The sequence below is a fragment of the Crocodylus porosus genome, unplaced genomic scaffold, assembly GCF_001723895.1.
Source record: "Crocodylus porosus isolate Cpor-Errol unplaced genomic scaffold, CroPor_comp1, whole genome shotgun sequence".
In the NCBI taxonomy this organism is placed as follows: Eukaryota; Metazoa; Chordata; order Crocodylia; family Crocodylidae; genus Crocodylus; species Crocodylus porosus.
In genome coordinates this window covers 17,389,730-17,416,791 of record NW_017728911.1, presented here as the reverse complement: position 1 = coordinate 17,416,791, position 27,062 = coordinate 17,389,730, and the positions used below count along the sequence as shown (strand labels likewise).

Sequence of the window (27,062 nt, the reverse complement as noted above, 5' to 3'; positions counted from 1 at the left end):
GTGGTCCAGTCATGGGTGGAGTCCCACCAGGTCTCCGTTATCCCAATGACATCATATTTCTTTGCACTGAGCAGGAGGACGAGCTCGTCCTGCTTGTTGCCCAGGCTCCTGGCATTAGTGTACAGGCAGGCAAGTGTGCCCCTGGGGGCTCTCGCCTTGCCCACAGATTGTGCCAGGGCTGGGGCAGGGGTGGGCTCCCTTAAGTGCCCCTTAATTTGGTTATCATACACATATTACACTAAGTCCTAAGGCCTAACTATTTTTATTCAGTGTTTTCTCTGGGAAACCTGTCACCGACTTTCAGGGGCAGGAGAGAACTGATTGAGCTCCTCTATTTTCTGGCTCACTAAAGGTAAAATATCAAAAAAGTTAGCAAAAACAGAGATCTCTGAAAAATTACCAGCTTTTTCATTTTAATAGTTTTAGAATAATCTACTAAATTTAGATTAACTCATCCAGGTAAATGTCTACTCAGTGACAGAGGAAGGCAACTTTGTAGTTCTGTTCATGTATTGAGAAGTTACTGAAACAGGCTTCATCTGTAATGCATCTAGGCCGGTTTCCAGTGGGAGAACCATAAGAAGAATACCATCCTAGGCAAAGACAAGTGAAGGTAGGCAATGACTCATAGGTCCAAAGAACTGGTAACCAGATTCCATTTCCACGCAGCTGCTTAGGAAGCCATCTTGCTCCTGAAATATTCTCTTATTCTAATGGGCTCCATGACATTAATGTCTCATGTTAAATGAAAGTCATCCCTGACTAGCAAAGTACAGGTAAATATGCGATAATTATGCAAGGCTAAACAAACGGCATTCAGGACAAGGATAATTTCAACTGTACGTTGTCTTTGAACTGAGAAAAACTGCAACCAGAAACGGTATGGACTGGGGCACAAAATTCCAAAGGTTCTCTGAGAGGAAAGGCTGCCTCACACCAAAAGCCTGAGCTGGTCCAGGAAACGGTCATTGAATGACACCAGTCACAGATCTTTTCTTTGGTAGCTGATAATATTCTAATATTAAAGCCTTAGTCTGTCTGTCCATAGTGCTTTATTTGCCCTCTGATTGGTTGTCTGAACCAACCAATCAGAGTGCCCCAACAGCGTTCCGGACAGGAGGTAGCAGCACACCACCATGACGGGAGGGACAGAGCGGGGGGGGTGAAGCCAGCAGCACTGACCTCATGTCCCACCCCCCTCACCCTCCACCAGTGGCACAGAGTACTGGCTGAGGGGACAGAGGAGACAGTAAGGCAAGGTTCCCCCCCTTGTTCTGGGAGATGGCAGTGGCACAGGGTGGTGGGTAGAAGCGCTCTGTTCCTGCTGCCCCACCCCCATCATTTCTGAAAGACAATTGGCTAGTATTAACATAAACACTAGTACTGACCTGTGGCATCTGCTGAATCTAAGCGTTTAGGTCTCTGATTGGACTCTGATGTCTCCTTTGGCAGGACAGCAAGTTCCACTGCATTTGAAAAAGGTCCTTCTCCCACCTCATTGGATGCTGCTATTTTAACGAGGTAGACATTACCAGCCACAAGATTCTCCAGCAAAGCCATGGTTATTGCTCCTATTAAAAGATTTTATTAAAAATAAATATCAGTCAGGCAAATAATATAGAAACTTACTGAAATCTAGATATAAGAAGAGATTTAGTTCCTTTGAATCTTGTTTGGAAAAGAGAGCACAGCATTCATATTCTTATTAGCAATTAATAGCATACAAGTACTTTCCCACCAGCTTCTTTCAAATCAATTGCATCAGTAAAATAACTATGCTGTTTACTGCACAAGCATGTTAAGTCTGCAACTTTTGATCCACTTAAAAGAGAGCTTGGAAATGGGAAGGGGGGAAAGGAAGATACTTCACACTGCAAATCAGCAACAAATTATAGTGGTCTTTCAAACTCTGCTCCTGTTGGCCCCAGATCAGTAAAAATAAAGGTTTTCTTCGATGTGGCAGAATGGCTAAATATCCTCAGCATCACTTAATATATTCTGTGAAGCCTGAGGAAGAACTTACCGTATTTTTCGGACCATAAGACGCACCTGACCATAAGACGCACCCAGTTTTTATGGCAGAAGAGACTACGTGTGCCGGTGGCCGGCCATTTTTATTGCCGGCTCCCGTCCACCGGCATGGGCGCCGGCTTCCGGTGTAAATAAGCGGCGGATGTCCCGCTCGGGCTCCGCCGCCTCCGCGGGCAAGCTCCGCCCCGTCTCCCCGGGACACGGCATAAACAAGTGGCGGGTGTCCCGCTCGGGCTCCACTGCCTCCGCGGGCAAGCTCTGCCCCGTCTCCCCAGGACACACACCTTCGGACCATAAGACACACCCTCGTTTTCCCCCCACTTTTGGGGGGAAAAAAGTGCGTCTTATGGTCCGAAAAATACGGTAATCTTTTTAACATCTGGGAACCTTCCACCTAAGGCTAGCATGGAAGTAAATTAGTGACAGGCATTACCTATGATTAGCTCTTCTCAACAAAATTAACATATTGAAAAAAATCTTACTATTAAAAATTTCCTGCCAAAGAACTTCCCAACCTTCCCTCTGTATTCTCCTCAAGTTTGTATCACAAGTCTATATTTATACTTTAACTAGGAACAGACAAATAATATTCCACTACTGAGGTTTCCATGAAGATGAGCCATTTTTAAAAATGGCTCTCATCCCCCATATTCTCAACAGAGCTGTGTCTGTCTCCTGAAGAAGCATTCATCATCCTTGAGGTAAACTTGGCTTCACAATCAGGGAGGATAATGAGTTGTAACAACCATTTTACAAGAGGACTATTTTTTCCAAGTTACTTGAGGGGGAACAAGAAAACTTTTGGTCATAGGTGACTGGTAAGGAGGGGGTGTGTATGTGGGGGACGGGAGGGGCACATGTCCCCCTGACAGCGCCACCCACACCAGCGGTGGCTTATGTGGGTGCTTTCCAGCCCTGTCCCCAACACTGGCTTCTGTGGGTACCCCATCAGGCTCAGGAGGCACCAGTTGCCCATGCTTTTGCTTATGAAAAAGAACAGCATAGAATCTGATTAAACCTAGAAATTTCTTTGCAACAGTTATCCCCTGCCTTACCCCACTCCGTAATTCTTCATTTCCTGGGTTTATGACACTTGTTTGTAGGATAACAGCAACAGTCACATAAGGTTATACACCCTAAATTACTAGCATGTGTTCTTAATGCCATCCTAACAGCTTTTTGGGGAAGAAAGTAGAAACATTATGGATGCAGCTCTTCTACATGCACTTTTACGTTAAAAAATAGCTTTATAGCTTCAGCACCTTCTTCAGGTGTGTCCAAAATTATGACTGCAGACCATGTAGACACAAGGACTAGCTATATACCAGTTATTTGAGGTTCCAATGGTAGCAAGAGGCAATGTGAAAAACCAGAAAACTTGATGTTTGGATGGCACACTAAGCTCACAGAGGGGAAAAACAGCTTACGGTGTTTATAAATAAAACCTGGACAAATTAGATCTATAGTCAATGAAAGACAAACAAAGGACCCGCAATACCATACTCATAAAAGCACTTTTATGAGCCATACAGTATTCAAGAGGCCTGCTGGACTGCCCTGAAAAACAAACTCCACTACCATTGCTACAGTGGAACTAAAATTAAATCAGGTGCCACTGGATTTATGGAGCGTTTGAGTTTATTTGAACCAGCTGAGCTGTGAAGCAGTACAGAGCGCTCTTCTCTCCTCTTTACCAGTGTTAAGTGTTTACCCACCACAAAGCAGCAAATGATTTTCATCCAAATATCACACCAGAACTATCAAGGTATGTCCATGAATGTCCATAGCACTTTGTTTTTGTTGCTCATACATAGGGACCTATTGAATTCACAGTAGAAGCGGGCTGTACAGCAACTCCTTCAATCTTGCAGGTTCCCCTACTCCTCTTTCCCCGTTGCTGATTGGCTGAGAGGCCCTGGTGGCCTTGTTGATTGTTGCTGACTGGCTGGGAGGCAAAAACAGCACCATTTTAAACCCAGGGAGTTATCAGGAGTGAGTGATAGGGTCCCTCTGCCAATCAGCAGTGGGGAGGTGCACAGGAAAACCTGCAAAATTAAAAAGGAGCTGCCTCCCAGCCCACTTCCACTGTGAATTCAGTATGTCCCTCCTCGTATTAGATGTTTTGTTATTTCTATTTCTGTTGAAGGGAATATCATTGCTTTTACAACCCTAGAACTAATAGTTACAGTTTACCTTCTTTGTGTAGCACTTGCCATTCTCCAGCAATCCAAGCCTTTCTGGATGCATAGAGGATAGTATAGCGAGTAACAACAGTTTCAGGACCATCAGGGGGCTTCCAGGAAACCAAAGCAGTATCATCTTCTATCAAAGTCACCTTCACTCCAACTGGAGGACCAGATGGAGCTGCAAGAAAAGAAATACTATTATTATGGTTATTAATTCACATACACTGAAGCTATTTTACAAAAAAAATTGCAAATCCTAATGTCACTCTTAATGGCTACAGTTAACTCCCAAGTAAACAGCTGGGAAAACACACACTGGTGTCCTCAAAAGATACTTTCTTTTCAACTCCAGTTTGAGTCTACCATTTTATGGAATCATATTTGGATCACTGAAACCAAATTACTAAAACCATTATTTTTGTTTCAAGTCCAATGTAAACTGTTATTTATAAACAAATCAGTAATTCCCATTAATTTGAGCATCCCAGACACTTAGGACATGAAACTGAATTCATTATAGATGTTCATAGCCCAAGCTGCCAGAAATGTGAATCGAGAAATAAGCTGCTAAAGCAATAAAAGGGAAACTGGATTTTTAACATCTCTGCAGTTTTTATAAATTTAAGTTTTGGGTACACAGACAAAAGATTTTTTTATGTATGACTTAAAAATGACAGTGTCCCTTTAGCATGCTATTTTTGAGTTCTTATTAATGGTGTTATAATTTAAATGTCATTTGCAGAGGAAGCAAGTTTTATTTTGTGCACCATTAGCTACAGCTTCTCTGTCAAAATGTATATGCAATTTCACCATTCTAAAGGTATGTGGCTTATCCTTCTCATTGCTTTTCTGTACCTCCTCACTAATGAGAAACAAATATCAAAATAACTTCGGAAAGTATTAAAAACAAAATTCCACACTACACTTAAGAAAATAATAGCAGTAGTAACAGTAGTAGTAATAATAATAATAGAGTGCAACAAACATGAAAACTGTTTTTAAAACAGCATCAGAACTGACTCTTTCCTAATGTTCTTACCTTCTGGAAGTGTGGTATGGTAAACTACAGGACTCCAGGGACTAGATAGCTGATCCACATGCAATCGAACTGCAAACTCATACGTTGTTTTTGGCTCTAGACCTTGGACCAGCATGTGAGTTTCTGATCTATAAAGATGAATAAAAAACCCATTTAAGTGAAAACATGGTTGATTAGCTCACCCAGATGAACCTCTGGGATCACTAAGTGTGCCAGTGACTGATGCCTATCAGTTCACCCCGGCCAGGACAGGAACATGTCTGAAGGCCAGCTACTACACAGTGTCCCTACCCCATTGAGTTGGAGAGGTAACCTCTAGAGAGAATCCCCTCCCTAGGCACTTCTCAGTGATGTGTGGACTGTCCTCACAGAAAGCAACTCCGGCTACACAATGGGCTCTAATTCCTACTCTGCTGTACAGGTTGTTTAACATAATGCTACAATACCTCTGTGCACTTAGAAATACCCTAAAATCTGCAGAATAGCAGAATCAGTCCTTAAACCTAAGGAACCCTGGCTTCCAATCCTGTGATCAGATAAAACGACCATGTATTATCCTTGCCCAGTTCATCTACGAATGAAACATCCCTTTCACTCCTTTATACACTTCCAAGTCTCTCTCTTCTTCAGATGGAGAACAGCTTAAACTTTACATGATTCAAAAACACAAACTCATCCCACTGATCTGGCTATACCACAGAACAGGGCTGTCCAACTTCTACATGGCTGGGAAGCTACATGCCTTGTGAGCTGAGCAGTGAGGGCTGCATGTCATGCCGGCCACACCAGTGTAAACAATAGGATGTCTGAGCCACACACCACACAGGTGCCCCCCCTTCCCCTAGGCCCCCACTCATCACACCCTCACTACACCACGCTGCACATGCGTCTAAGGCCACATACTACCCCAGTACCACAGGGCATGTGGTGCCACCCTGCACACTAAAGTAGGGGAGGGAAATGGAAGCCAGAGGAAGGTGGGGAAGCCTGGAGACCCTGGCTGCTGCTGAAGCAGCCAGAGCAATGGGAGCACCGGCCCTGAGCGAACCAAGGGGCTCCAAATTAACCTCTCACGGGCTGCATGTGGCACCCAGACTGCCAGTTGGACAGCCCTGTCATAGAGCAGGGCTAGACCTGGATGCCCTGCCCTTTGTGATGGCAGAATGTAGTGAGGTAATCCTGAGCGTCAAAGATGAAGAGCCTAAAGCAGTCTAACAGCACCTCCTGATAACCTACAAGTCAGAACAGGCAGCAGCACTGCCCCAACAGGTGGAGATAAGGTTCCAGTAAGTGGTAATTAAAAGATGCAGGAAGATGGGAAAGAAAAGAAAGCAAGGAGGAGGCATTTGGGAATGAGGAACTAAGAATAATTAGGCAAATTGTACATACGTTTGAAGGTACAGGACCAGAGATGCATTCTGCAGCCCCACGGGGTTACAACGGATGGTGTAATTAACGACTTGCGCAGATGTGAACGCAGGTTTTCCCCAGTGGAGGAAGATAGAAGATGAAGTGTTAGCTTTGGCATACAGGTGGTGGGGCGGTGGTGGTGGTGGTACCATACGATCACGGACAGCTATTTAATCACAAAGAAACATGATTTATTTAATGAATGAAGTATAAATGTTGGCACGATTAAGAGATAGGTCTGAATTGGTAAGACTGGATCCAGATCTGGCCTTTTGCAAGGTTAGATGCTGTTCAGAGCTAGGAATGTGGTTCAGGCTATTAAAGATCTCTAGGGAAAGAAATAAAACAACCAAAAACAGGTGATTATTCCTCAGACCTCTCTGTTTAATTAAAGCTGGGGAACTCATCAAAAAGAAAAACTGGAAATTATACAATGGGGTATGTGGACTGTACAGCGCTGTAGAGACAAAAGGGAGAAAGTGCTGTTTGCTGGTTCTCTCACTCATTCTTCCTGGTTGCAGTTCATGTTCTACAGAAACCTGTCTCAGATTTGGTGTGGGGGGTGGGAGATTACAGCTGTCACAGATGTGGTCTTTTTGGTCTCCAGATTTTTAATAATAAATTTATATATTGTTAAATTAAAAACCCCAAGCAAGTAGAATTAAACTGGTTTTGAACTGCTCAGTTCTTGTAAAATTGGGGAAGTGACATTAACACTTACAGACACATCCTGGAGTACTGACTGTTTGGTCTGCCTGGTAACCTTCTTCCAGGCTGTTATAAGCCAACAGCCGTACATGGTACTTTCTTCTAGGATCTGCAGACAGGAACACAGAACAAGTCATTAAATTGCTGGTAAAGAATGAAGATTTTCAAATATCTACAAAAAGACTAAGAAATTGCTGAAGTCAGCTCAATCCTAATACCACTTTTGTTCAAAACTTGTTTGCTGGAACCCAGAAGGGACTCACATGCTTGCTCCCAATAGCCTAAATCAGAGTTTTGTCACAAGCCTTAATGAAAACATAATCAATAATAAATTGTTTTTTAAAGCAATTTCTTACCTTTGCAGCTGTAATGCTGGATTAATTTAGCACTACTGAAATAAACACCCTGAAAAAAGACTTTGACTACAAAGACTTTGACTATAGAGAGCACAGCCTGGATTCCAAAGATACCAGGAATTGTTTCTGGAGAAGTTGGATAGATTGAGGTGGCAAAAACAAAAGCAAAAAAATAGGACTGGGTTCAACCAAGAAATAGGCAGAATTGATGTGGTCCTGGCCCTCCAGAAGTTTTGCAGTGAATGATTGTTGAAACTTCTTCTGACTTAGAACATTAACTTCTAGGCATTTTCTTAAAAGCTGATCTTAATCTGTTTCAGTAGTCACTGATTATTTGACTTCTTTAAAGCAGACATTTTCAGAAATTTCATTTTCTCATAAACAACATGTCTTGTCATTTTCAGTAAGTAAAAAAAATAAATAAAAGAGTACTCTTCTATGGGATATGTTGTTTCTCTGGTGAAGTTCAGAGAAGGCCCCCCTGCAGGTTTGAGAACAGCTGTGACAAACATGTTACTAACTCTACAGTTGCAACTTTGCTGCAGTTGTTTTTTGATGAGCTCGCTTGTAGAGCCTCTGGAAGGGATGGCCCCAGAGCAGTGAATAAGTGTGTGATGGCCCTATGCTTCAACATAGTGAGAAGAAATGTGCAACTATGCCTCACTAAAACTATCGATACCTGAGAGGTTTTAAAGGAAAGGGAAGGAAGCTACACAGCTCCCATCAGAAGGCCTTGCTTTGGGAAATCTCTGCCAAAGACTACAAATGGAAAAAAAAAGGGAAAAAAAAATTTTTTAATCCTTCTGTTTTACCAAAACTTAGATCTAGTTTGCAATAATTACAGATACCAATTTTTCAGATCAAAATGTGATTTTCATGTTGGTGTGCCTCATAATATCTCTTCTTTGTTCTTGATGGAATTCTTCTAGTGCTGCACTGGGAGAAATGTTTGGTTATTTCCTATTTTACTACCTACATACATAGGATATTTTGCCTGCCACAGAAACTTTAAAAGTTAAAATGGAAGTCACAAAAGTGTGTTGCCTTCTCTCAGCCTTTTTCCTGTCCTAAAATGTTTGCAGCTTTGATTTCATTCTTTCCCAAATTAACCTTCCTTCTTTTCTGCTTGATCTGTGATTTAATGTAATCTCTTGAATCCAATCAAGATGCACATACTTTAGTGATGGTTCTGAAGGCAAACAGGACTTGAGCTTCAGCTGGATCATTAGCTCCCTCTGCTGTGTCTGCATTCCTAGTACCATCTTAAACAAATCTTTACATTTAAAAAAAACAAACCCCAAATTCCCCCAAACCCAGGAAGTTATCTTTCTGGGAGAGTTGCAATGTACATTTACAGAATGTTTTCATGCTTGTTTTGAATGGGGCTGTGGCAGGGTAGCACCAGGGTACCCACAAACATTTTTTTTTTGCCACCATCCTATTTTGGGACGATCTGCCCCACACTCACCTGCCATGCCTTGCTGTCTCCATGAATATTTAGACTGCAGGAGCCTATCCTCATGTAAGCAGTGCAAATTACCCTCATGGCCCTGGCCTTGTGGGCCACTACATACGGCTCCTGTCTTCCCTCCACCATGTCCTATGCCTCATAGATGTCACATTCAGTTCATCCAGCTCACACCCCACAACTGGGCCATGCTTTGCTGTTACCTTCCAATTACTCTCGTCACATCATGTTTATCACATTCAGTATATTATACCATCTTAGCTGAGTCTAGCCCTGTCACATCCAGGATACTCCATTGTCTTAGTTGGTTCTAGCCCATACCAGGCCCCCTCATCACAGGTTCTCTACTTCCCACTGGCCTGGCTCTGCTTACTCTGGCCCTCTCCCTTTCACAGTGGCCTGGCCCTGCTTACCTCAGGCTCTCTTCCCTTCATGCTGGACTGGCTTAGTTTGCTCAGGCCTCTCTCCAGACCTGGCTCTGGTTAGCTCAGGCCTAAATCCACTGCCCCAGACCTGACTCTGGTGTGCTTAAATCTCTCTTCAGACCAGGTCCCAGTTTGCTCAGGCATCTCTCCAGGCCTGGCCCTGTCTAGCTCAGGCCTCTTCACTTCTCCTTGGGGCCTCTGGACCCTCATGGCCCAAATGCTCTCACTCTAGCCCCTCACTTTTCTCTCAGGATGTGCTCCCTTAGCCTTTCCCCTCCATGGGGTAACCAACAAGGCAGTGAAGGCTGAGGCTTTCCAGTGCTCCATACTCGCCTTTCACTGGGGAGGCTCAGTGTGGCATTTCCTGGACACTGCCCCGCCACAAACAGCCCCACCACACCGTCCAACCCCAGTAGAGTGTATGTTGCAGAGCACGTAGGTTCCCTGCTCCTTTTAAAGAGGGGAAACTGCTAGGGAAAGAGCCCTAGCAGTGAGTGAGGAGCCCCAGCTGCTGGTTGCCAGGGCAACCAGAGTTAGCTAGTGACCCACACGTGCCAGCAGTCAGCTGACTGGAAGGGGCAGGGCCTGGCTCACATTTAAACCCCAGGGCTGAGGCCAGCAGCCAAGGGGGAAGGAGCTCTCCCAGAGCAAACAAAGGGGAAAGGCCTGAAAGCAGGTACAGCCTCTGATGTGGGTGAGAGATGGAGCACCCCTGGTGTGGCTTGAATGAGGTTACAGCCGGGCAGCTGGAATTCATGTTATAGACCAGGGGCTTGTGTTTTGTTTACTGTTTAAGACCAGTGGTTTGGGTGAGGCTATTAGGGGATGGAGGAGGCCTCATAGGGGACCCATGGCAGCGTGGGGGTCCCCTGCGTCAGAGAGGGCACAGCATTTGGGGTGCACCGACCCCAGCGCCAGAGAGGGTGCAGTGCGAGACAGGGCCGCGGAGAGCCCAGGGAGGACAAGGAGGCCTAACTGTAACAAGGACCAGACCGAACAACATTGGTTCCATCTGCGAGGCTTGGGGTGTGGTAAAGGGGTGGTTGGAGCTACGCATAGCCTATAAGGCTAGGGAACCCCGAAGCACCCATTGTAGAATGGGACCCACAAGGGGTCCAGGAGCTCACAGGGTCAGAGAGTATAACAAGACCATGTCCAAGACTGTCCCTTACTATATATTTTACCATCAAAGACGTGGCAGACGAGAATTGAGGGTGCCCTTTGGGCCAACTTGGCACAGGAAGGGGGCCTTGGAGATCACGGCCATCCTGCAGGATACCGTGCCGTGACAGTGTAGTTTTCAGTCTTACCCAGCACCCATCATCAGGCCACGCTGACCTCACTGTATTTTGTCTTAGGCCTCCCTCTGGGGATGTACCCTTCCCCCTTGCACTGGTGTTCTTAAGCTCTCAAGTGCCGACTCCAGCTCCCAGTCTTCCTGGCCCAAATCGTCTCTTGGACCCTCGTTCCTTAGCCCCACTCCTCGGGTGACTCTAAAGGTCACCTCCATGCAGGCTCTGATGACTCTGGCATCCTACCTCTCACCAATGGCTACTTATCCATGGATCTTTGCCAGCCAAGGTGCCAGGCCCTCTGCAATACTGGCCACCTGTCATGGTGGTTATTCCCTTCGACCCTTTACTGGGCCCTGCCCCCACTAAGCTAGTTGAAGGTTTCTGACACCAGCACACATGGCCCACTGCCCTCTTTCACCCTGGGCTCTCCTCTCCCAGCCTCTTCAAGTCGCTCACTCCTTACGGGCTTGGAACCCCACTATGATCTTATTTTCTCTACCCCTTGGGTATACTCTAGCCAGGTGCTCCACTACCTGTGCCCTGGCTCTAATTCTCAGGGCCCACTCGTCACCTTTGGTGGCCTGACCTAGCCTAGCTCCTAGCCCAGCTCTCCCAAGGCCACTGGTCTCAGCTTCTCTGCCAGGCTGGGGCACTCCTCCCCTGGGTCCCTAGAAACCTCCGCCAGTTCCTACGCTGTCCTCCAATTATACCGATGACATTCCAGAGTTGTCCTCTTCTCCCGCATGTGTGCTGCTCTTCCAGCTACTCTATTGTTGCCCCCATATTACAGCACTCAGCCTGAGCTTATGCCCTGACTCAGCCCAGGCTCAGGCCAGCTAGCCGCCCTCTGGGCAGTCATGTGAGGCTTCCTGAATCACCCCAGCTGCCACTTTCTCAATCTGCTGGGTCAGTACACCTGCTGAGGCTTCCCTGCTCTGGCTGGCTCCTTAAAGTGGCAGGCACGTCCAGTGCCCTGCCACAGGGAAACTTCTGGGAAAGTATTGCTCCAAATGTATATTTGGTTTTTAAAACAATGTTTTATCAGATCTAATACAATGGTTTGGGGGCTGTTAATATGTAAACGAAACAGTTATTTTAAACATTTTCCTACTGCATTTGACACTTAGCCTTTGAATCAGATCAGTGCAAATGAACAAATAAAAGTGAAAGCATACAGCCTATTTGCATTGTCCAAGCAGAATATAGTGCAACAATGAAATTGCAAAAACTAAATATTTTAAAATGTTACTAGTATTTAATGATCTAAGTGCTGCTATTAGCACAAAAGGTTGCTTCAATTTTTTTTAACCAAATAAACTGATGAAGTGAAATGCTACTCCAGATATCACTTTTTCAGATCTCAAAAATAAATCATAAATGAAGAAAACAGCTGAGCATCTGAAAAGCAATACTGCTTTAAAAAAAAAACAGGACTAACAATGAAAGAGGGGTAAACCTAAGAAGTTCCCCAAATTTTGGGTGCATCAAATCCAATCTTCCAATCCAATCAAACTTCTCAGGGCTGCAAAATTAAGCACTGAATCTAAAAGACATTGCATCTTTGGTTTTCCAGGGTTCCTGCTGCTAACTAGGTCAGAAACACCAGCATATGTTATTTTAGCTCTTCTGCTTCAAGTTGAAGCTAAGTACAAAAACTTTAGAAAGGTAAGCAGAACTTTTTTTAAAAAAAGGCCTTCAGAATGACTTTTTTTATCTTTTGAAGTGGCTTGTGTTAACTGATTTTCCAACTGTTCTTAGAAAACTCCTGAATTCTTATACTACTTGGCAGGGTTTTAAAAAGATTCCATATAAACAAGTGGCATCCAACTGACCAAGTGTCACAGTCTATTTTTCCTTTACAAGTTCCTCCAGAGGAGACCCCTGCTGCATTTCCGCAAATCACAGGATGACAGACACAACAATTTATCATCCTGCCCAGCACCTTCAAAAACGCCTTGTGCCCTTTGAAAGTGGTCACCCAGAACTGATCATCTTTACTGTGAAATGAAGAATAGCTATGGTCTAATGCCCTGCTGAGCTGAATGAGCCTGTGAGGTCTGTTTATACTCACTGTTTTGTTTCGCTTTTTAAACCTGAATTCTTCATTAACACTTGATAAGGTGGGGAGGGAGGAAAATGTTTTACTCCTAAACACATTACTGGGTATTTTTCTGTGCATCTTCAAGTAAAAGCTAATTTTAATCATATTTTGCAAAATAAAAGTGTCTGGATTAGGTCAGTACACCAAGTAAAAGCATAATATTCAATACAGTCAATCTTACATACGTATAATGTGAAAAGCTGCAAAACAAAGAAAATTAATTTTCTATAGCACCACATGCATCTGCTTTCTACTGACATGGGAAACTCTCTGAATTGTCTCCACCATTTAAAAGCAGACCTCTGTACAGAACATAATTATTACATGGTTCAATTCTTAGCAAAAAATTGAAGCCAAAGTCCATGTAGAAAAAGTTCACCAAACTGTTGTGTATTTATTGTTTCCATGGCCAATGGAGCACATATTGGCAATACAGACTTTCACAACCAAAGATTATATATTCTGGACTGATCTGAGGCACCTAAAAATTACGGAGCCCAAGAGTAAAGAAATTAAAAGGTGGAATAGGAAACTGTATTGGACAGCTGAAGAAAGCACTTTAAAACATATTTACAAATTATTCTCATAATATTGATGCAAATCCAATTCAGGCAATATTTGCATAAACATTCTTAAAAGGTTTATGATATGGGGAAAAAAAAGTTATGCTACCATATACAAGATCTTCTTGTGGCTCGGAAGAATTAAGGAAATAAATGTACCCAAGCTACATTATGAAGGAGGAAATATATTTTTGTTCTGAAGTAGTTTGTACCCAGACTATTAAAGCTTTTTATTTATTAGACTGATTTACTGCCTTGATGTGATCCAATCCTAGGTGGCAATCCCAATACAGTCTTGGCATAAACATTTTCATCTAGCAGTTCATCAGTTGGATCAAACATCTTCCGTACAGATCTTTAAACAAGAAAACAAACTTAGGCATTTGCATTATCTTTATCCAGTATAGATATCCTGAATAATTTATATATGGATCATTGTTAAAAGACTGGTGATGGCAAGGCCACCCAAGAGCCTGATAATCTGAATTTTAGTATATGCCATCTATGTGCATTAGACAGCAACTGCAGGCTTCATAGTCACAGAAATCAAGGAAGAACCCAGAGAGGCCATCATTCAAGCTTACAGACAAGGGAACAGAATATCTCTGCCACAAAAGACTACTGCTGTTCAGCAACAACTTGACTCTGGTATTCACTTTACTTAACACAATATTCAGTACCTTAATTGATTTAAAATCTGAAAAACCCTAATTCTACATCTGTGCTATGTACTGTTTCAACTAATTCTAGAAAGTCAGTTTTACTGGTTTTTGATAAAGGCAGAAAGAAGGTCTAGTCCTGGAGATGAGGCAAATGGGTATTTCGCAGTTGATTTACTGGCTGGCTGAACTGAGTTACTTTGTTTTTGTTGAACATTTGTTTTTTCAGTGTTGCTGGCTTTATCATGTGTTGTGAGATTAAGTAAATAAATGTCAGGGTACCTGGAGCATCTTTTTATGGACATCTTTATTGTTATTACTTAAATATAAATAAGTCTATTGATTAAATGTACCCCAAACTATACACCTTACGTACAGTAAGAGACCAGCAGTGTCTTTTGTTAAGTTGTAAACAAATTATCTAATACTGATTCACTAGCTTTGCTGCAAGAGGACTTCCAAAACTCATTACCTTAGTGAATAAATTAGAGATTGCAAAGAGGAGACTGGATAGGCAACTGGCTGGGGTCTTAAGACCCCTGCTACCCCCAGCGCTCCTTCCTGCCCATGGCAGGGGGTCGGACTAGATGATCTGTCTAGGTCCCTTCCGACTCATTGATTCTATGATTCTAAGATATTATGAAGCAGGTAGCAACTGGAGTCTGGAGTGGCTAGAGTGATCTTAGTAGAATCATGACCATAGTTTTATCTGATGTGGCCAATAAATGCCAACACTCAACTATAAATTTAACCACAGGTGTAAACTATTGTGTACACACACACACACACACACACACACACACACACAATATTCCTATGAAACAAGAAGCTGGCAAGATCCTAACATGTCTATTCAGTACTCAAGATAAAGATTTACTTTCAATGCTCTAAAAATATTACTGTTTCGCCTATCCTGTAAAAATCCTACCAACAGCCTATAAGACTCTGCAGTTCAGTATAATTCAGTATTCTCTGATGTCATTTATTTTCCCATAAATAATTGCAGTCAACTAAGAAAACTTTAATGTTTCTTCCACCAATCAGACACTAGGGGGAGTATTCTCTTTCTTAGCAGCTGAATGGGTTCCACAAGTACAGAACTAAATTACATTCACTTACATAAACACTTAACTGGAGATGTTCCTAAAATATAGGTTACAACCAGAAAAGGCTACTGAAAGGAATTATTTTTCTTTATAAAAGTCCTGGTAACAAATTTTAACTCCTCTATTTTATTATCTCTAGATCCCAGAGATATAATTGTAGCAGTGCAGGTCATAAGTACTTAACATACTCACATACACACACTATATTGTCATTACTGTTATAAACCAAGCCATCAAAAATCAGGTACATTTGATAAAAATATCTGACTCCAGGGAAGTGTATTCTCCCCGCAATAAGTGCCCCATATATGTTTAGTGTTTCAGGTAAAGTGATTCTGAAGTTTCAGCACTGAATGTTAATGCAATAATAAAACAGCTCCCATTTCCACAGAACATCACTGCATTCCATAGGAAGATGAGAGAAGCATTATTGTAGATTTCCTTTTTTTCCCCTCAAAACAAATAGTAAAAACAGAAGATTTGACTTTGTGGCAATTCTATATTCTAGCATTTGCCGTGCTTCTTTAGACAGTTCACAGTTAACTTAAATACTTGCAACTAGTGGCATCAACTCTGCTTCTACCAAATCTTCCAGCAAATCACTTTCAGTGATGCCAACTGCTGCCAAAATAAAGTACTACACAGGACAAACAAGTCATCCCACTGGGATGTGGGAGAAAACCTGTTCTAAGTGGATTTCTTTTCTTTTTGTCCAAACCTTTAAAAGACCAGATTTAATATAAAATTCTTAGGCTATACATATGGCTAGTGGAAGCAGCTAAACATTTTATTTAAGCATATAGGGAGCATTCTCACATGCAGGGGTGTGCTTTTGTCATGGCAAAAATAGCAGTGGCACAAATTTGTTGGTTTGGTGCAGGGCAAACTGTCCCAAGTGGGGTAGGAAGGCAAATATTTCCAAGTGGCACCTGTGCTGACCCCAGCAGTCTTATCTGGGGTTCTGGGGGTCCCCCAGGGCAACAATGGCACTGATCCAGCTGCTTTGAGCTCAAAAAGTATGGCTCTGGCCGGCCAGACTCCGTTTCTGGTGGCACATGCTGCTGCCCCATGCACCATGCTGCTTTTTTTTTCTGTTGCTTATTTGACACTTGGATCTCCCACTGTCAAATTTTGGTGCCAGGCTTCAAATTAGCAGCAGAGCAAATGCTTGCACATTCACCATGTGCAGTCTGCAGTACTTCAAACAGCTTTGAGACTCCACAAACCACATGTGCACACTCTTCTGGACATGCCCACACAGTCAATTCTCAAACCGATATCCAGTTCCAAAGCAGATGCTTTACTTAAAAAGTGCTATTCCTGGACATAAGCAGGACATTAATACCTAGAAGTGTACTGGAGCTACCTTGCACCACATACAGCAGATTATAAAATTCTTTAGAATGAATAAAATTACGATCTCTTCACTTAGTTCTACACTTTCTAAAACACAGTGGCAAGTAAAGAAAAATATACAAGATGATCTAACATTGTTCTATAATACTATAAATTGTTGTTCTTTTAATTGGCCTCTAAATCAGAAGCTGAAATCCAGCCTTCTTGCTGGGATATAAAGTGATTGCAATAACAGTTACTGTCATTTTGAAAAGGAAAAAGGTGTCCTTTGTTTTGTAGCTGTTTCTCCCTGTGGTAAGGGCAACATGGAGAGAGGAAGGAACATCTCCCCAGCACAGGTTGGTTCCATCTGGTGAAGTTACACCTCATGACTGCCAGATGGTGTCATCATGCACTTCCAATGAAAACACTGCTAGACAGAGTATTGGCAGTGAGTAAGAGGTATCTGTACTGAGAAGGTTTTCTTATACCCTCTCTGCAACTCTTAAAACTTAAAATATAAATCATTTGGTTTTTAAACTATAAAAGTCTGCATAAACAAAACTAGGAAAAGGTAACCAAGAACAAGTTTCTGCAGCACTTAATTCAGTTCCATATTTTCAATAAAGAAATGTCATTATAAGAATTAGTTATTCCAATATATGCATCTGTAAAACTCTAAATAAAAAAAAATTAAAAAACCATGCATCAGGAACAAAAATTTGCAGTTCTCAACCATGCTTTAACACTATCCTTTGAATCAAAGAAAAGGTCTCAAGTACTCCATATGTTCTGTTGCAGTTTTAGTAAATCCTCTTGTTTTCACAAGATTAATTTATTCTAAATGTACCTACAAGTGCCCAGGCTGGAAAGTGAAGAACATATGGGAAGAATATCCAAGATTGTTTTGTACAACAGACACATTGACACATCGCAAAGCAAATATTCATTGATTTGGAGCTAATACTGAAAGAAAAAATTACTCTTTTAAATCAAAGGTTTTAGAGCTGTGTTTGCTAATGTTAAAGCAGCCAAAATTTGGCTTTTTGGCAAATGCATCATAGAAAGCATCTGTTTACAGACTATTTAGTCGAGGTTACAAGAGAGTATAATATTGCAGCCCTTAAAAACCCTGTCATTGTTTCTTTCAGCTGCTGCATGTTTGTGAAGCTCCAAAGGCCTTGAAAGGAGCCAGAGCAGAGCCAACAGGTCAGGGCTAGATAAAATTAAGAAAGAATCCGAGGTCAGGACCATGAAAGAACTTTTTTTTTTCAGAACAGCAAGTCCACCTCCAGCAGGCTTTCATTCAATACAGATAAAAGGGCTAAGAGGAGAAAGAGCACTCCACAGCTGGATTTAAGATTTAAAAAAAAAAAATCCTGTTTAGGGACAGAACCAGATAAGGGGACTCAAAGAAAATAGGGCATTTTAGTACCATTTATTATTGACTCATTAAATCCAGACGCTGGACATTCTTCTGTACCTGACTGCTCTGAACATCTCACTACTCTGACACACTGGAAAGAAATGAATTTCTTGGTATATGGAAAGGACAGATTTTTTTCCTTTATTTGTTCCATAATTATGATTGCATAGGATTGAAACCTGCTGTTGAGCTTGGTGATTTGAAAAGCAAGGGAGGAGAAAAGAAAAACAATTCAAGGCTGCTATAACACACACATACACAAAATACAGATTTGGTTCCTTTTATTTAAAAAAAAGAAACTGAAATGTTATTGCGCATGGAAGGCAGAAAAATTGTTGGCAGTTAAGTTTAAGTTTAACTACAAAAACTTATCTGGCCAAATGTCCATTTTTAATTTAATCTTTTGTGTTGCTGGGTTTTTTGTGTAACCTACAGGTCCATTGTTGTATAGTGGTCTGGCTGGATAGCTCATTGGTCTAGCCTTCCAGGGTGACTGCACTGCCCCCAAGCCCGTCCCTTCAACACAATAAACTCCAGATAATTATTCAGAGAAGAGGCCAGCAGCATGGGCTGCTGTGACACCTGGGTCATGGCCTTTGACATCAAATCTGGGGCTAGCCAAAGTCTGCTCCAAGCAACAGAGGTCCAGGGGAATTATTAAGGGGGAAGGGTGGGAAAGGAAGAGCAGTGAGAAATACTATCCTGAAAAATGCACTTTTGAAGCGAAGCAATGTAAATACAGAAGAAACTTATTAGAAAAATAAGCAAATATATTTCAGATACACAAGGCAAAAAAGCAGATCAGTGTATGAGACAAATCAATGACACCAAATTATAATACACCTTCAAACTTCTAAGTTTTAAAACTGTTCTTCTCCAAAATATGCAATAGACAGCAGCTCTTCATTTAGCACTGGATTTCATGTACCTGCATTATTTTAAACTGTACCTACACATTCTTCTAGTCCTATGCATTAGATAAGAACAAATGTTTAAAACAAATAAAAAAAATAGTTAAACACATTAATTACACTTTAAAAAAAATTCTATTGATGCACTGCACACGTTACAGACACGTATATTTACAAATGTTTTCATATGTGGTTATTTAGGGAGATTTAGGGGTTTTTAAAATAAAAGAGTGGGATTTAATATTAACAGAATTAAAATGTGGGTTTTAAAATACTCAGACTGAGACAGTCCAGATTATAAATTATCAGCATTTCACATCCCAAATGGTTTACACATCAATTTAAAGATAATTGACGATAGAACAGAGACCGTCTGTAATACTCATGTTTTCCTTTACCAACCAAGTAACTAAAAGGGAAAATATACAATTTGTTCTTTCTACAACATGGTAAAAGTTTATTTTGGTAGAAACTAGACCATATGACAGATGTGAGTCGATTCAACTAAATGGTGTAGGTTTCTGTGGTTTTGGATGGCTCCCGCTTATTTGTCTAAACCTGAAAAGGCTCCATATCCCTTTTGTAGCTTTGTTCTATCCCCCTGAAGGGCCTCAGAACAAACAACACCTCACACCCCCTTGCAGTAAAAACATCACCTCTACTACTGCCCACAATCAGCAATCTCAGCAAAAAAGAGGAAAGGGAAATTCCCTGGGTATAGCATTTTGGTACTTTAGAGGCTGAAGAAACGAGGAATCTGTTTAAAGAGTTTAATTTTTTGTTTTTGGAAAGTCTAAGCAGATTTAGAGAATTTCAGCTTGCTTTGACCAGATTTTTCTTCAGAACCATGTCACATAATATTGCTCCTAGTAGATTTCAAAGTGTTTTAGATCAATTCCTGTTCGTGCTACACTAATTAAACATTCTTTTAAAACAGGAAGGAACAGCACTGTCCAATAATTTAACAGCACACTAACACTAGAGATATCCTAATACTAGCTGGCTTGAGTCATATATTTCAATCTGAGTCTTCATAGGGGAAATTTCAGTTCACATACTCAAAAGCTGACTTGAAAGTGATACCAGAGGCCTGGACAAACACCTAATTTTGATCTTTTGTGCTCGTCTTTTCTTCTGGGAGACCTTTTCTTTTGTTGCTGCCCAGTGGAAAGAACATAGCTCATTGGTCCTGCTTTGAAAGATGAGAGCACTGCCCCTACATCCACCCCTTTGAGTACAATCAGTTTAATGGAATTATGTAGAAAGAGGCCATCTTTGAAAGAAGAAAGGAGGAGGAAGAGTGTCCAGAAGAGCCAGCAGAGCCTTAATTACCTTAAATTCCTAACACAGATTTTTCCATTACAAATTTGTACCGAGATCCCAACTCGCAATGTGTCCAGTACTGTTATCTGTATGCGTGCATGTGTAAGTGAAAGAGGGAATATTTAGTGAACTAAGCAACATTATATTACAAGATAAAACTAAATGAGTGCCTTTAATCCTGCATTTCAAGAGGGATACTCTAGAGTTAAGAGGATCCTACTGGATTAGCTGAAAATTATCCAGGAATAAGTTATTTCCACAATGAAAACCAACTTCTCCAGGTTCTTAGAAAAAAATATTTTAGATAAATTTGCCTGATGTTTATATCTGAAAACATTCTTAACTCAAAAGGCATCTAAACCATAGGAAAATAAGTGCTCTACAAAATTTGGTTTAACATCTGTTTAAGCAACAGCGATGATATCGCACATACAGACTGTCTGACAGACAGCATCATCTTACAAACAATACATTTTTACACACTGACAAAGGGAATCTATTCATGACACCCAAACTTCCCCTCAAGCTATGAAATAAATTTCCTTTCAGAACTAACATTTCTCTGTTGGGCTGTCATGGGCTCCCCATGCCATTTTGACCCTTTTGTGCAGCTAAATGAAAACACCATCTATCATTACTTGCACCACAGTGACTTTCTAGGAGGTGCACAGTTTCATTGCAAAAACATCTGTGGTTTGGTGACCCTCATCCCAGATCCCAAGCTTTAAAGTACTACTGTTGCAATCATGATTACAGGATACAAAAATCTCAGGTAGTCTACTAACAAATAGCAGAGTTTGCTTCTTCCCTAGATGGGAAAAAAAGAAAATCACACTCATTCACTTCCAAATTGTTATGGATAAAACAAATCAGACACAATATGAGAACAAAGCAATGAATTAATACAGGATCTTTACAATAAAACACCCTGTTATAATATTGCATTGTCTGTTGTTATCAATACATTCCATCTCCAAGGGCAAATATTTCAGTGGTACAATCCAAATGGGTTGGGGGTGCGGGGGTAGAAGCAAAACCTGCATGTTTGCATCCATACAGCTGCTCATATATCAGTCACACAATAGTTGGTTCTAGGAGCATCTACCCACCTCATATGCACCCAATGTATTATGTGTTTGTACATGCAATACCGTGAGTGCAATCACTTATACACTCGGTCTGCAGATGCTAATTCAGAGGCTGGTTAAGGAAAACTGAAAATCTGACCCTTCAAGTCAGCAAACTTTAGGGTGGTAATCAAGAAGGCAGCTGCAAGCAAATTCATAGAGATCTAGTCATATCTTGATATGTGTAGAAGGTCAACAGGCAATTCCTATCATCTTGCCAGTGACACCGTGTTCAATGGCCTCTGTAATACTTCATTTACTGAAGTGAAATCCAGCTTAATAAGAAATGACTTAACAGGAAGGGCTGTCAGCATGTTTCCTTTACAACCTGGCTTTAATGCAGAGTACTCCCTGAAACTTTGGCACACACTGCCAAATCCACAAAGTGATTTACAATAACAGTGTTCATAGAAGGACTGAATCCAGCCACCATCTTTTACAGAGTCCACCCCTGTGCCTCAGGTCAGCAGGTAATGGGTGCTACGATACGGGACTCTTTCCACCTTTCAAACTCTCACACAGGATATACAATGCAGGCCATCCCTCCATATATGTACACTGCTGACTCTTCCTAGGCACAGACAGGAGTGACACTTTTCACCAGATGTGGTCCCTGGAAGCACTCTACAGCCATGACTTAACACAAATGCACGGCTGCAAAGAGCTTCTAAAGGGCCCGATCCTGTGAACTGGTGAACCGTCGTTACATGAGGGTTCAGATGAAGGTGCTCCAAAGTGTAGTGTCTTCATTAACTTGTGTCTGTGTGCCCCGATGTGGGGGCTCCAATCCAACCACCCCTCCATTCCAGCGCAAACTAGGAAAACTACAGAACAGACCTCCCTTCCCTGCCTTTTCCCCCTCCCATCGTGAGACAGCACTGAGGGTGGGGGAGAGGGGCATGGAGCTAGGGGGAAGACACTGCAGAACACAGCTTCTCTCCCTGGATTGGCTCCAAATTGGAGCTTGATCCCTCACCCTCCCAACCCAACAGTTAATGTCTGTTGGGTTGGGAACATGGGTCTAACTCATGGTGGTTTCTGTAAAGCACCATGAGTTGACTGGGAAACTACATTTCTGTCTGTACCTGCTGTTACTTTTCCTTCTCTATCCCCTTAGCTGCCTGTTTCTGTGTAAGAATCTCTAGTTGGTTTTATTTCTTTCCAGAGATGCTGTAGTTACAATTTATGTCATACACCCTCTCTATTTGACATTATAAGATTATTTTTTGATTTTGACATTTCCATCCAGAAACATCCCAATATACAACGACACTTCTAGAAAAAAAACTAACCATCTTCCCCTAGATCAGAAAAAATACCCCAGACAGCACTCCATCCTCCCTTCTAGTGTGCAGTATTGCTGTACTCAGTGCTGCAAGCTTATGTGGTATTCAGAGGGATAGTAGTACTCTACACCAGTACACTTATTGAAAGAACATTAGAACTGAAACTCGGCATTTGGAAATGAAGCCTGATATGCATAATTTAATGGTTTCCTTGGAATTTTCAAGCACTGTAAAATTTGGTACAGATACTACTAGCCTGAAAAATAACCAGGACTTTTTTATCCTTGTTTAAAGAATCATTAAACTCTGATTTTGTAGGCTAACTCATAAAATGAGCTCCAGCAGACAGACTCAACCGCAGTTTGCAGGCCAGATCCAGTCCCCCATGTTGTATTGTTCATCCCACAGGATTCCCCACAGGTTTGTGGCGAGTCCTATAGGCTGTGGCTGCAAACACAAGATTAGGCATGCAGGGTTCAATCCCAGTGCACAGAGCCACGTATGGGTGGTAACAGGGTGCCAGAGCCCAATCTTAACGCATGGGGTCAGATGGGGGTGGTGCAGAGCACCAGGGACAAATCCTAGCACATGGGGGTGATGCAGGGCCCAATCCATGGGGGACAGCCAAGAGCATGATCCAGGCATACAAGACTGATCAAACTTATGGCGTAGCCCCACCACCTATCTGGCCCACACAGCCAAAATGTTAAGCACCACTGAGCTACAGCATTTGTACTGGGGAGAGAAGGAGAGGGATGGAAGAGGGAACACCTCAGTATCATGGCTTCTGTACCTTTTAGTGAAATTAGTGAAACAGCTAATAGCTGTTTAAAACACAATTTAAAAATGTTAAAATATATAATTAATTCTGAATCTTTGGAACACTCTTAAAAACATTACCCCAGCAATAAGTTTTGCCCATAAAAGGCCTCAGTTCTTCCAGAGCATCTTAGAACATGGCCCTAATACATCCTAGAACACAAAAACTTTCTCTTTACTGAGAATGGTTTTGGTTCTCTAAGCTTTGCTCTGAGCATTGATATCCTTCCCCTAATATTGTTTGTTTGTTTTTTCAAAGCAGCAGCCACCAACAGGAGCAGTCTGACGGGTGTGCAAGGTACCTAAAGCTTTCTGAAAATCCTTTGCTCTTTCAAAAAACAGCACAGACTGCTATTTTTTTGCTCCTTATAGGCAAAAGTATTATTTTCCACATTTGGAAGTGGATTATCATACTTAGAATACATTGTATATAGTATAGTAATATTAAAGAGTGAGAACTTTTCTCCTGCGGGGATCCACTGGTAATAGAACAGAGTTTTTCAAAGACTATGTCCGAGAATTCTTTCTTGCTTTTAAAAGGTGTTTTGCAGTCCTATAAAATTGAATCAGGGGAAGTTGTAAAATCCTGCTTGAACATTGGGGTTTTGTTATTGAAAATTTATGTTTGATACAATCTAGAAAATGTCTTGCTACAACAAATTTTGTTTTTACTAAAATGCCTGGCCAATATCCAAGTTTCCACAAGAAAAAAATACTTGCCACAACTTTTTTGTTTGTGTGAGGTTATTTTGTAAATGGGCAAGAGTGGATATAAATAACAAATACCTAAGTAGCCTCATATGGAGGCTAACCACAGTCCAAACGTGACTGTTCATCTTTTCCAATGCATGAATGATTTAGATTCTAGAGATCTTAATAGCTTGAATGAAATAAAATAGAATTAAAACAGCTCTTTCTTTAATACCTCTGCATTTAAAAATTTACACAGCCTTTAGAGACTTGGAACTTGACAACTCTTATAGACTGGCTGATGGACTATTTAAACAGGTGATCACTTAACTCTCAGATAGCCTATTTCATTTGTAGAACTAAGTATTGGTATTACCCAAAACAGTAAACATCATGAATTCTATTTAAAAAATATGAAAGCTGAAGGACAAGAAGTTCAGTGGCTCACCCAAGGTCACATCGCAAGCCAGTGACAGAGAAAGGAGCAGACTACAATCTACTAGCTACCCTGTGTTGTTCTATTCATTGGACTATACTCATGGTACCTCACATTATTAGAAGTAAGGTCAAAGCAGTTTGAATATTCCCACAGCTAAAGATGAATCACTTATAAAATCAGGCTACCCATCCTCAATTACAGAAGAGTCGTGTCATAAAATGTATCCTGACAATGGCTATGAATGTATTACGGTCTTCACCTACTTGGTTCTAAGATGAGGCAACTGGAGCTTGGGACTGAAAGACCAAATGACAGCTGACCATCTACCATGCAGAATATGTGTTTGCCTTGTATTAATACTCTCTACAGCCTATTCAAAGACAATTTGAACAAATGCTGTCAGGACTTCAACCCTCTTTTCTCAGATGATATTTCAAACCTCCATGATAGAGACTGGTGTGATTATGATCCCTAAACCTCAGGGACAGAATAACCATGTTATAAATTCCATTAATGAAAGCAAACTTCCATAAAGGGGAAGTGTGTTCCGATGCACAGACCACAGGGTTGGGAGTCTAGAGATCAGCAATTCTATTCCCAGCTCTCCCACTGATTTAATTATTAGGATTTCAAAGTCCAGAGTATTAATAATGAATAAGGATAGAAATATAAGGAATTGACACAGAAAGCCTAGCTTTACTAACATTTCAGAATTGTTTGAAAGGGGAAGGATTTACTGCTGCTTGTACCCCATTGGCTACCATCCCTGGATTTCCCTGGACAGGAAGAGGTCTCTGTTGGTGCTGGTCTTAATATAGGCAGATCCAGGCAAGAGAGGAAAATGGAGGAATTACTTCCCAGAGCAGATGCTACCTGAATAGTTTATTTTAAATAAAGACAAACAGAACACTTTTCAGTCTTATAGCTTGATTGTTTTCATTTTTGCTGTTATAATGTATAATACAATTTTGTGAGTATGCTCACAGTTACCACATATGGGGTGCATCTACACATGCTTTTACGCACACCTAATGTGCATTTGCCTAATGCAAATTAAGGCAATTTAGGCACACATCTATGTGTGTACACATTAAGGGACATTAACACGGTGTGCAGACCAACTAGGGACTAAAGTTAGTCCCAAGTCAGTTGACATACACAGCATTAATACATTTTCGTGCATCTACATGTGTGTTAAGGCGCTTTAGCTATTCATGCCTAAATTTGATATCTGCTTTTGCAGGTATTAAATTTACATGCAAATAGCCTAAAATTGCCATTTTCAAGGTATATTAAGGGCACACATGTAGAACTGCACCCTTAAATGTGCCTTAAAAATGGCTAATGTGCCTCATATTGGCACATGTAGACGTGCCCTTGGGCATTCAAATTTCCACTATGAGAACATTTGAGGCAGAAAATGTGGTTCAGAGAGCATGCTTGGTGTTTTGCTAAGCAAGGAACATATTTCCCTTGTCTTACTTCTAGAATTGTATTAAATAGTCTTTCCTTTCTATGAATCTGTTTTAGGCTGAAAACAAGATTTTGCAGAGAAACTCCATAACAAGATTTTTCCTAACAGCAAAGGAATCCTCTGATCTGTCAAAATGGCCTCTTTTGAAGGAAAAAAAGTTGGAGGTCCTGCAGAAAAAAATAATTCCTTTTCCACAATAGTGTATTTCACCAATGCAGAAAATAAAGTTAATGTAATGTTTAATTATAGCACTTACAGAAGTAAAGAAGGTATCGTTCCAGGCATGAGGATTCTCAGGAAGTGTAATACCTTATTCTTAGGAGTAGAGTTGCTTATCTCCAAACACAAGACTTTTTGCAAACTCAAGTTATTAACTTTCTTATACACTTTTATCACAACCAGTCAAGTATCAATTCCTGGACAGCAACAAAAGTCAAGGAGAAATATCACTGAACTTCCAGATTTTAGTTAAACAAATGAAGTTTAAAAAAAAAAAAAAAAAAGGAAAAAATTAAGAAATAACTGGCCAAATACAGCAAATGTTTTCTTCTGTCCACTCTGAAGTCTCTTTCATGTGCTAATGGTGGCATTTTTTTTTTAAACTCTTCCCCTTTGACTTACTCAGACCTTTAAAGACCTCACACATCTAATGGTTCCTCACATTCACCAAGAACAATCGAGAGAGGTCTGGGGGTTGACATACCATATGATTAATGGACAATGTTGATTTAATTTCCTATAACAGGAGTTCTCTAAGCCTTCTCTAAGGAGTTGTTGCTTTGCCTTAAGTATTTTAATAATGAGGTCCAGTAAATACTGAATTAAACAAATTTTGCCTCAAATTCAGAAGTCCTTCCCCTCTTTAAGAAAAAAGAACTCCACATA

The 27,062-nt window shown here is 41.2% G+C and overlaps 1 protein-coding gene across 1 annotated transcript in view; it reads right to left on the bottom strand.

Annotated features, from left to right (window-relative positions):
- PRTG (protogenin) overlaps positions 1-27,062 on the bottom strand; it is a 122,755-nt gene that overhangs the window by 8,796 nt on the left and 86,897 nt on the right. Inside the window, exons 11-15 of the mRNA XM_019533528.1 lie at positions 7,388-7,483; positions 6,646-6,832; positions 5,257-5,384; positions 4,225-4,395; positions 1,389-1,571 (exon numbers count right to left, since the gene is read on the bottom strand). Coding sequence (XP_019389073.1) covers positions 1,389-1,571; positions 4,225-4,395; positions 5,257-5,384; positions 6,646-6,832; positions 7,388-7,483 — 765 coding nt within the window. The remainder of the gene's footprint in view (positions 1-1,388; positions 1,572-4,224; positions 4,396-5,256; positions 5,385-6,645; positions 6,833-7,387; positions 7,484-27,062) is intronic.